Here is a 12,359-nt window from a genome sequence, read left to right as displayed (position 1 = left end):
GAGTTAAGTATGGTTTAAAGTGCTTAGTGCATATACACGTACACAATCATTGCAGAACACACCTTAATAATCCTTCAGATAAATATCTAAAAGTCACAAGAAAAAAAGGACAAGCATGACTATGTAAATAGAAGCAATCAAGACAATATACAGTAATTAATTAATCGCACAATCACATAAAACAGTCAAAAAATTGCATGCTGTAAGGTAAACAAATTGATAAAGTGCTTTCTGCATAAAGTTCTAAGTGCTTTATCGTACCATTTAAATGTATTTGTATTTCTTACATGGTCATTTGTTTTACATGCAACACTATCAACCATCTTCTGATCAAAGGCCAAATGCATATTTAGGGATCTTACATTGACATAGTCATGTAGAATGGGCAATAAATGGTAGTATAATACTGTTAAAATTGCCTCTTTATTCAACATATGCCATTTTAAAGGTTTCAAAGAATCCAGGGATTGCTGGTCATTTAAAACAGGCGATGCAGAGTTAGTAACCTCGAATAGCTGCAGGAGAGCATAGATAAGCACCAAATGATCATGGTCACTCTCTAATCTCTCAATATCTCCAAGGCAATTGCTCTATGCGAAGCCACAACCAAGATCGTCCAGATTATAGCCAGTGAGGATGGAATTTTCATTGGTTTACAAATGGCTTCCAGGCCTGAATGAACCCATATAATCAGCCTGCCCTTTGGATGACCTCTAGGACCTTTAGTGGTAGGTTGAACAATTGTTTGAAAGCCATGCATTTGCAATAAATCTAACTTCCATGTATCCTGGAGACATATATTTTGGGCTGCTGCAACAAACTCCTTCCAATCTAAATGATCCTCTCACGCTCCAAGCCCTCTAAGGTTCCAAGAGAGGATTTTGATAGAACTATGCAGTTGCAGACTACTCACCATGCTTTTACTTCCCTCAAGCACCGTTCCATTACCGTTGCTTGTACTATTAAATATGCAAGGGGGGCAAAGGATATGCAATAGTAAACACTCTGTCGCGCATCTAGCAATAGCACTATGCTGTTGAGGTATCATAACATTTAATGTGCATTCCAGCATGTCGCTTGACCAATCCAAAATTAACTGCTGGTCTTGCTGCTTTTGCTGAGCAACTCCAGCAAAAACAGAAGGGGCAAATACCACGCCCATAATTGGCTCCAGCCATGTGTCATGGAGGTGGCATATTTTGAAATCGGCATCCATTGACACTACAATTCTTTTTGCCGTTAGAGGCTCCTTGCAATTAATTATTCAAGAACTGATATATGGGTTTTGGAGCCCAATGCTGGTATTGAAGCCCTCACAGAACATACAGAGAGGATTCAACATGTGGCAAAGATACTACTCAAAATATTGTTTACCTCTAGAATTTCTGACAGGGCTTTCACCAAAGCACACTTATAAAAGTTTTTGTTTCCGTGTGTCCAGCCTTTCTAAGTGCAAATCAAATGTGTGCTTCTCCACCGTTCCAGCGGATCCCTATGTGGCCCCTTTCTTTGATCCTCATGCGCATCAAACCTGTATTCCTTCCCCAGCCTCAATACAAGTGGGCCCTATTGAGATGTGTTGATCATTTTACAATCACCTCTAGGCGTTGTGTCTGTAACACAAGGAATATTTGCCAGGGCGTAGCACTAGGCAGACAATTGCATTAGGGGTCCTTTTTTAAACGTCAGATGTTGCATTATTACTATTTTGAGATACTCCCACCTCCATAGGAGCTTCCTTTACCACTGCCACAGCTGCATTCAATCCCAACCTCATACTCGTTACAGCTTATTCAACTGGTGATGATTCAGCCCGTATCCCCTGCAAGGTTTGGCATGCTTTATCCACCATTCTGCTTTTCCTACCCCAGTGCATGAAGAGTCCATAATGTCAGAATTTGGTTTTCAAATAACTTCCAAACATTCCATTTAAATTTGTAGAAGAATTAATAGTCTGTTATTAGCCTGGTGTGAATGTGAAGTTAATTTAGTACTTTCCCTTAAAATAAAAGTAAAAACATTCCCCATCCCCCACCCCGGCTAACTGATCACCTATCTAATGATATAATAAAGGGCCAGATGTATGTTTTTCCGATGCAGTAGCTTCGCCTGTTTTCACCGTTAGAGGGAGCTGTTGCCTTAGGATACATAGGTCCTCATTACAAGTTTGCTGGTCCGGACACAACAGTGCTGGTTAGCTTTTCCGGCACCGTTGTTTCCGGACCGGCAAACTACGAGTCTGCCTGCCGAAGCCGCTGTGTCTAACAGGGCAGTCCCTGCCAGACATAGCGGCCGCGGTAGACAGACCGTCACGGAAGCCCCGGCACCGTCATTAACGGCGCCGGTGCTTCCATGGTCCCCATTCCCATGGTGTCCTATGGGACTCCATGGGAATGGGAACTTAAAATGTATCGGCGGCAGACTTGAGGGTTGTAATACCCCGGTGTTTCCGGTTAGTCTGGTGCCGGTAAATCATTACCGGTCCAGCGGCAACCTGCTGGTAGTACCGGCACGGTTACTGCCGGACAAGTAATAAGCCCCATAGATACAATGCCAATTTGCATACCTTCACCTGTTGTCCCTGCTAGAGGGAGATGTAGGTTTAGGATTGATAGTGGTCCTACTGTGTCAATGAAAACCTGCACTTTGGCCCATATGCACGGGCCTGTAAACTAGTCGGATATAAGAGTCCTTTTGTAGGAGACCCTGCAAGGCTCCCCTTTTAGCTTCATTCCCTGATACACACGATGCCATAGGAAATTGGTTAGCCCTCATATTCACCCACCACCCAAACCACTGTCCCCAGAGTTTGTTTTTAGAGGAACTTTATAACTATGTTTGCAAGATAGTTCAATTATCTTTGATTATCTGTTAAACATGCAACATTACATTGCTTTAGTAAAGTGGCTGTTATCAGCCAGAATAGCTATTTCTGTCTTCATTGGTAGACAAGTGACATCTTTCCAAAGCATTTGGGGATGCAGCCAGTTAAAATGCCCACTGATGTCAATTGCTTCCTTTCGTGGGTGATCCGAAACTTTGTATAATCTATGTATAATCTGCCTGGTCTCAGCAGTGCCACCTTACACATGACTTATTTAAATGAGCTCTCACTTTGTCGGCCACATTATTCCAAGTTCAGGGTGAATCAATTTGGTGAAACTTTGACTCCCTTGAAATTCCAGTCATTTAGAGTTTCACCAATTTCTCAAGATTTTTTGACAAAAGTGTTCACCTAGGTTCATTCCGGACTTGTGCTAGATATAGGAAAAATGCTCTCACAAGCGTGGACCAGGGAGAGATCATAAAAAACTAAAATAATATACCCTGCTGTCCTACCCTTCCCGCAGCAAGCATAGCATTGTGCGCAACAGTGGGTTAAAAAAGGAAACCTGCTCCACTTCCAGGGTCCTTCTCAACTCGTGCTAACGTAGAAAAAAATATGTTTATTTTGGGTAAGGGCAGCCTTTCAAAAAGTGAAAAGCCTGTTCTACTGTCCTGAAGGACAAGCACGCATGTGTTAGAAAAAGAATTAGCTACATGTCTACCAGAGATATTTCGTGAGTGGGTGGACAGTGAATCCAGCTACAAATTTGTTGTGGGTTTTGGTAGTCCCAATTGGCCCTCAATTATTTGTGGTTTTCCTGAATTTCTGGTGGAGAAGCCCATGAATATTCAGGGCTGAGTTTGGGACATGTTTGCCCACCCCTAGAATTTAAATAATGTTTGGATTTATAGCTCCAGGCCCTTCCTATCATGAACTTTCACATTAATCTATGATAAAATCATGTGTTTCTGTATGTTTTTCTGCAGACTGTAATCTTGTTTTAATTTATAGAGCTTGGAAGTGGGAGGAATCAGACATTGCATGCTTTAAAAACGTATGGCTTTAGAGTGGGTTCTGGCCTCCTTGAGGGGGGTGCGTGGGCACTATAACCCAATATGCAAAAACTGATGTCCTATTTGAAACTACTATGGTGGTGATTCAGTGTGACACTAAAGCACAATAACATAACATAACATAAATTTAAAGTAACCATTGTCAATTATTTACCTCAGAACATAACAGAAGCAGCTATTAGTGCCTCTAATTGGACATTGGAATGTTAATGGCCAGTTTTACGTACCATTATTTGATATATAGGCTACCTTGGCCCTCTTTCAAAGGATCTCGATGTTGCTCCTTCCTGACTCTCTTTACTTCTGTGGCTGTCAGACCTCTTATGAGTTTCATGACCGAGCTACTAGACCTAAGACATCCAAGCTTAGAATATTAACATCAGGTATTTATTTAGGGCTTCTTGATGAATTCCTTCTTATATGAAGCACTGTAATTATAGGTGCTATTATCCATATATCGAGACGCAATTTATCAGCCTTGGAAGGATACGTGGCTGACGGTATTTGAACTTGCAAAATGCAGGCTTACCCACATCAGATGCGGCTGCTTAACCCATGAACTGGGGCTCAGGCACCAAAATCAAAAACACAATCTACGTAAAATAAACCCTGAAGTGGTTCATGTGCAGAGTAACACTGAAGTGTAAGCTCCAGAGGAAGGTAAATGTAACTCACTCCGGAAAGCTATGGTCAATATCATGTACAAACCTTGGTCATCCATAGTCAGCAATGGTTAAGCCTTGGATACATGCGTTTGCCTACGGCAACAAAAAGAGTGTTAATGTTCAAGCTTAATTGCTCTGTTTGTGGGACAACTATAGCCTCTTCTTGCACTTTTGGATTTTTTTATTTTTGAGTTTTTTCTATAATAGAGCAGTGGGAAACTATGAAGAACTAAAGCATGTCTTTCTTCCCATTTATTCTACAGGTCTAACATTCCTGATCATTCTAATGGCAACCGTGGTCACTTTCATCACAGGGCTATCCACGTCCGCGATAGCCACCAATGGCTTTGTACGAGGAGGTAAGCCAGCTGTCTTGCTTGGATGCTCTATCAGTTGCCCAATGGCTGATTGCCAATGAGAGATAGATGGAGCCAAGATCAAAACATGTGAAATGTAATTGAGACATTGATGCACATTCACTGCTCTGCCTTATCTCATGTTCCCAATTTTCTAAAATCCTCTACCTTGAAATGTTTTGTCAAGTAACAATAGAATAGCTTCATCATTATTATCATTATCATTATCATTAAGTAAATCTGCATTAGGCGGTTTCGCCAGCTAGTCATTGGAAAATAATAACACACCAGTTGGATCTGTTTTCTCCCCTTGTTTATTGACAAGATTGATAATATCGGTTCCTCGAAAGCTCCTGTGGTGTTCCTGATATTTTCGCTTCAACTGGTTCTACATACAATCTGCAGACAGATTTTTATTTTTTCTACCCTGCATGTCATTACCATCTCTCTTGTTTGTGAGATCTTTTTTTGCGGTCTTCTAGCTGAGATCCAGGTGATTTCTTAACTTGTAAAGTGGCCTTAGAACAAGTTAATACTGAACTGTGGGTGGTGTTCCTTGAGAAGTCTACCAGCAGACATTTTAAATAGGTATTTCACCTGTAATCAGTTGTTATTGACAGGTGTGATTGCCAGATACTACCTATTTTACCATTACTGCCAAATCTGTAATAACACTCCTACCTCTTGAAGCAAACTGTTAAGTCTTTGAATGGACAATGGACCCAGACTACTAGAGAATGTGGAATGTGTAACATGGCCTTAGGGCAAGTTAATACTGAGCTTGTGTTATTTCTGGGATACTGCCGGTGGTGTTCCTTGAGAATTCCCCTGACAAACATTTTAAGGAGGTATTTGAGCTGTAATCAGCTGTTGTTATTATTGATGATTTCAGATTGACAGATTCTTCGTACTTGGCTGGACTTCTCACAGTGCAGTTTTATTTTTAATTTTTTAGTGCTAGTGCCCTAGTGCCAGCCCATTATATCATCTATCTATAGTTTCGAGCAATCCAACTTCCTCTCCAGTGTTTTTAACAAGTACTTCAAGCAAAACACTTTTGAAAAGTTAGAAGAGCAATCTGACACGTCAAGTCAGCACATGGCTGCACAATCTATTCTTTATTCTGTCCGCATCACACATTGAATGGGAAATACATCAAGATCATAGATGATGCCTTTACTCCTTCTGGAAGGTTCCATGAATGCTGAAGCCGCAGCTTAGAAGACTTTCTGGGCTCAGTTTTCCCACTGCAGCAAGAGACCACTGTCAATACCCTACCTGCCCATCCCCTTGTTCCCAATCTCTCACCTTGTGTGGGGGACACCCCCATTACCAGTACTCTCTCGTCATCGCCCACAATCTGGACTCCTGTTCCCCCCACCCATCCCCTGTCTCCTGTGTCCTTCACCTTTCTCACTGGTTCCTGCGACCCCTGCACAGAGAATGCCCTGCCTCCGCCCTTCCTCTTTGCCTCAACTACTTTCATCTCGACTATCTGTGTTTCCGTACCATAGATCAAAATGTCATCCTGGAATACCATCACATTTGTTAACCCTTTCAGTCTTTGTTCCATCACTTGCTGCCACTGACACCAAACTGAACGGCATCTGACAAAAGTCTATGCTCCAATGGGAGTGATGAACAACGTCAGGTGATGGCTAGGATCTATGATATTTTCACAAGAAGTTGTCTGTCCACTCATATGGACTTGTTGAGATCCCTGAAGTCTACACACATGCATATGTTGCCAGTCAGTTTTGCCACAATGACGTTGGGTGCCAGCCGTTCTGACCCTTCTATCTGCTGTATGACATCAAGATTGACCAACCTGTCAATCTCTTTGCTCAATGCATCCTTCATCTTCCACAGAACTGGGTGCACCTTATGTGTCACTGGCAGTTAATTATCTTTAAGCACAATGCAATGTTGAAAACCTTTTTGTTCTCCCAAGTTCAACCAAAAACACTTATGGGTATGTTTCTGTCCACTTGTCAGTTATGACCACCACCAACACAGGGCTAGACTCAAAGTATTCAATGACGATGCAAATATTCTCTTGTTCTTCCCATCCTAGCAGAGATGACCCCTTTATGGCCAGATATACCCAGGTCTCACATTTATTTCTTTATTTTGCTATTTATATAGCACTTCGAATCTGGGGGCATCTGGGTGCTGGACAACAGTACTTGAAGCAAAAGACAGTGTAACAGATATACAGTATGCATAACATATAGCTTTACATCTGACAACAGTACCTTAATCAAAAAACTGTGTAACCAGTATATGCAGCAGATATAGAGGGTAACATATATAGTTATGGTATACGCCGACAATGGTGGTAGGGAAAACCTAGGGGGTGGGGAGATAGGTTGATGAGGCGATTGGGCGCGTTTGCGAGCAGGGGAGTTCTTTACTTAGTGGATTCCTGTAGAAAGAGGCATGTTTTCAGTTGTTTTATGAAGGTCCAGAAGGAGTCTTCAGACCTTAGTCCAGCTGGTAGTATATTACAATGTGTTGCAGCTATTGTGGGTAAGCTACGGACTCCTGCTTTCAGGAGCTTGAATCTAGGTGTGACTAGCATTTGATTGTGCGCGGTGCGCTTAGGCCTGATCGATTGGTTTCTGATGATTTTGTCAGCCAGGTAAGTAGGTGCTGGGTTATTCAGACATTGAGTTTTGAAGATCATGCGCTCTTGGACCGGGAGCCAATGTGCATTCTTTCTTATGTTAGAGATGTGAGATGTTTTTGGAATGTTCAAGGCTGCTCTGAGGGTATTGCTTTGTAGGACCTGAAGTTTTTTATATTTTTACTCTTTGTGTCCGCATAGAGGGCATTACAATAGTACAGTCTGGACAAAATGATAGAAAGTAGTGCAACTGGCAGGCAATAGGAAGGGTCTGCATGCGTTAATCACGGTTTATAGTGATCATTTCGAAAACAAACATTTCGAAAGTCAAAATATCGAAATAAAAATATTGAAAAAAAGTCACATTTTTTTTAATTACATTTTTTATTCGAAATGGGGGGGTTCCCCCCAACCCCCTTTTTTAATTTATTTTTTTGTTTTACCCATTTTTTTTATTCCCGGACCCCAAAATAAATATATAATAAAAATAAAAATTCAATATTTTTTTTTTCGATATTATTGTTTCGACATTGTCTTTCGAATTTTTTTTTCTCGAAATTATGACTGTCCACCATTAATCACCTTTGAGGAATAGGCTGCTGCTGAGGAAGTAGCATTAACTTGTTTGGATAGTGTCAAGGAGGCGTCTTTCGAGACCGTTATGATGTTGCCATCTACGGACTCTGTATCTAAGCAACTATATCTAACTGGGGCCGCTCACCTGTAACCCCGAAGCAAGCCTACTTTCATGTTCTTACATCGCCTCGTTGCCCATGTGTTGTAGTGCGCTATACAAATCCCAAATAAAATTAAATTAAAATAAAATAAATGTTAAAGACCTTGAAGGAGTCATCGAGTTTTTTTAGGAAGTGTTGAGATCCTAGGAGAAGGACTTCGTTCTTGTTGTCATCTAAGCATATACCGTGGTGTGCCATCCATGTTTGGATAGTTTGATAGATGATGTTGAGGTTGGCTGAGCCAAGTTCATGCGAGCCAGTGCTGGGAATGAGGATTTGGGTGTTGTTTGCATAATTAGTGTAAGTGACACCCAAGTTGTCAAGGCGATCAAATAAAGTATTGATAAAAAATATTGTATAGCGTTGAGGAGATGCAGGAGCCTTGTAGGACACCACAGGTGACAGGACTAGGTTGGGTTGCTGCGCTCGGGCAAAAGACGCTTGTGGTTCTGCCCGAGAGGAATGATTGAATCCATTGAATAGCTTTGGATGAGAAATGCACTGCTGATTCCAAATGACTACATAGAATGTTATGATTTACCAGGTCAAAAGCAGCATAGAGGTGGAGTAGGAGGAGCAGGGCTGGTTTGCCTTTGTCAATGTACTCATCCATCTGCATTTTCAGATCTAGGAGCGCAGTTTCGGGCCCGTGTCATGGGCGGAATCCTGATTGCCAAAGGCCGAGGAATTTGTTGACTTCCAGATAGTTTTGGATCTGAAGATAGGCTACTCTGTCCAGTATTTTGAGTAGAAGGGTACTGTGGTGATAGGCCGATAGTTGGTTGATATATTGGGGTCAAGTGATGGCTTTTTTAGTAGTGGGAGTACCCAGGCATTTTTTAAATTAATGGGGACAGTGCTGCTAGCAAATGGGGCATTGATAAGGCTAATAATGAAGGGGGTAAGTTCGGAGTCACAGTCCTTAATGACCATTTCCGGGCAGAGGTCACCTTGGCAGTTTGATGGTTTAAGGCTGGTGATGATTTTTAGTACTTCCGATTCTGTGACGGGGCGAATTCAAAATGTTGAGTTGTATTGTTGCCCAGGGGAGTCAGGATTTGATGCAGTGGTTGGTCAGGTTAGATAGAGTTTTTTTTTCGATTTGATTTTGTCTTGCAGTAGTATGATTTTATCAGAGAGAGCTTTCTGAATGTTGGTGCACCAGCTTGTATCCTTGGTGCAGACATCTGCTGGGGTACCGGGTACTCTAGTTCTCTCAGGATGGCAAAGAATTCCTTGGTGTTCCTTGTATTGTGTTTTGGCATGTAATTTACCCAGTAGACCAATGTTAATGCCTCAGTATGCCACAGGGGAAATATCAGGCTATACCAAATTCTTAGATTCATTACCATTCTTTGTATGTCTCAATGGAGATTATTGTCCACCACAAGCCACTGTCGACGTTCATACTGATAGGGGCACCATCCAGTAGAAATTTGTCAATAGGTCCTCTGCATGGTGATGTGAGTGCCACCACCTCAAATACATGACTAGTGTTCACACAGCCAATTTCAGCATTTTCTACTGACTTGATCGTGTTGTCGAACCCTTTGACTAAGCCCAGTTCTCTGCAAGTTCTGGTATAGTGTTCTTTTCTTTTGCATCGTAGACAGATAGTGGTCCTCACGGTGCAGAACTGGCTATTTGAGAGGTGCCTAGGATTGCTACATCAAGTATCTTTTAGCCTTTCGGACCCTCTTGCCTCCTTTTATCTGGGGCTGCTTATTGACACTCACTTCATGAATCTCTTGTTTTTCCGATTTCATGTCTCTCACATATTTGGCTGTTTCCTCAATGCTGCAAGCGATTGTAACAGCAACCTCTAAGCAGGGGTCCTTGGCCAATAACCTCTCCTGATTCTTCAGATTGTTTATGCAACGCGCCAATTGATCTCTGATCACTGAGTCAAAGATCTCTTCAAATAAGCATGTATTGCTCAATGTTCTGAGCGCAGCCATGCACTTTTCTACAGGTTCAACATGGCTTTGAACTGTTTGAAGGAACTTGTGATCTTCAAAGACGGTATGCCACTTTGCCCCAAAATGTTTCTCTAATTTTTACAACACTTTGTATATTCATCAATGTCCCCTTCCCTTTATGCAGCAATGTCCGGCAGGTCATCATATATAGACCGTCCCTCAGTCCCTAAATTGTGGAGCAAAATAGCCTCTTTCCTGGACTCCCAAAGTTTTTCCCTCTTATAGCTATAAGATATGTCTCAAAAAGCTTCTTACATTTTTCCCATAGCATTGGGGTCACACCAGCCTCGGCCAGGAATGTGGGTGCGAGAGGGGCATACTTGAGGCAGCCTTAATGTAAAGCTTTGTAAAACCTAATCCTATTTCAAGTTCCTCTGACTATTGGCCTGAGACAATGCTTGGTATGAACTCATGTGAAATACAGGTTTTGCCCTTCATACTGTAATCTCAGCACAATGCGAGAACAGAGTCATTGTTCTACCCAACCAAGATGGCTGCCATCATCTCGCATCTTCGCGTGAGGTTCCAGATGATCCCCTGTGTGTCTCCTGTTCACCCCTGTGTGCTTCCTCACCAAGCAAGAGTGCTGCTTGCTTTATCCTTCTCCAGCCACAGACATCCAGTGCAACAACACCATTGCACATGCACAGGAAGGACCTGCCACACCGCTCCCATCCACTGGACGGCTCCCTGTTGCAGCATCTTGTCATCAATGTGGTGGGCCCCAAGCAAAAACAGTGCAACCATTGTTGGAGGTACATCACTTGGCTTTTATTTGTCGCAGCCCCTGTGACGTCTCCCACCGTGACCTCTCGCCGCTCCCCCAGCTCGCCCCTTCACTCTTCCCAATCATTACTCACCCCACGTGCCTCGCTCACTCCAACAGTCTACAGACACTGCCTTTTAGCAATTAACTCCAGTTTGGACCATTTAAAACATCTCCTGTCTTTACTTGAAGTACCATTGTCTGATTGTACATAATTATAACTAGAGTTAATAACGGTCATAGGAAGCTGAAGAGATAAAGAAACTGGATTATGGACACCTGCAACTCATCAAGTAACTGACAGTGACTGTGCCTATTGCCAGGTTGTCACATTTTGTAACATGTAACCTAGCTTGCTACTATACAAAACCCTACCATAAAGTAGTTGCAGCTGGTAAATCCCCTGAAAGGCATCTGTTAGCCTCTTAAGCCTGTGGTATACACATAAGAAGCAATTTAAATAGTGTTATGATGGGAATCACTACAAGGAAGTGCATTTTTATTATCAATACCCCACTCTGTATCCTCTTCAGCTGTTAAGGCGGAATAGCCGTTGAAGGTCGGTCCATTTGAAATAATCCATTGGATTTAATAAATATCCATGAAATGTATGCAGAACACATTGCTAATCTGGTAAATGGATGTCCGCAAAGTAAAGATACATTCAAATTACCTTTCAGGAGAAGCATCAAACCACTACTTGGGGGCTATCTGGAGCCTTTCACTGCCAGGTTATTATAAGATAGATGACCTTATGTATGGAATTAATTATCTGTTGATCAGATTTCCTGAAGATAAACAATTTGAGAACCAACAAAATGCTGAATCCTACATCTTGTTCTTCACACAGGCAATATTCCATGAAATAATGTTAAAACATTTTTTATTTAATTTAATTTATTATTCATAAAGCGCTGAAGTACGGCCCGAAGGCATAGGAGTGCTGACAAGACAAACTACATTAATCATCAAAGTGATCAGACTGAGGAGGTGCAAGTGGCAGCCGGCAGGGAACAGGAGTTACTGGAATAGCAGTGTTTTCAAGCCACACTAGAACCTGGTAAGAGAGCAGCAGGACCTCGGGTGCGGAATAGGGAAAGGACCCATGAGCAACCCGAGTCAGTTTGGCCCTGGGGGCATGCAGAAGAAAGGAGCTGTCGGATCTAAGCTCTCTGCGTGCTGGTTGCCAGAGGGGTCTGTCAGATAAGTATGCCGAGCTAGTTACATAGAGGGACTTTTGCGTGATAGTCATCACATAGAAAGTAATTCTGGATGCCACAGGGAGCCAGTACAGGGCCTTGCTGGCCTTTGAGACATGGTATTATTTTCG

The 12,359-nt window shown here is 42.2% G+C and overlaps 1 protein-coding gene across 1 annotated transcript in view; it reads left to right on the top strand.

Moving 5' to 3' along the window:
- Positions 1–12,359, top strand: part of LOC138577272 (solute carrier family 12 member 2-like) — a 953,949-nt gene that overhangs the window by 284,764 nt on the left and 656,826 nt on the right. Inside the window, exon 4 of the mRNA XM_069649614.1 lies at positions 4,829–4,924. Coding sequence (XP_069505715.1) covers positions 4,829–4,924 — 96 coding nt within the window. The remainder of the gene's footprint in view (positions 1–4,828; positions 4,925–12,359) is intronic.

This window comes from Ambystoma mexicanum, chromosome 1p (genome assembly GCF_040938575.1).
Source record: "Ambystoma mexicanum isolate Mex_15411 chromosome 1p, UKY_AmexF1_1, whole genome shotgun sequence".
NCBI lineage: Eukaryota > Metazoa > Chordata > Amphibia > Caudata > Ambystomatidae > Ambystoma > Ambystoma mexicanum.
This window is presented reverse-complemented; position numbering and strand designations above follow the sequence as displayed.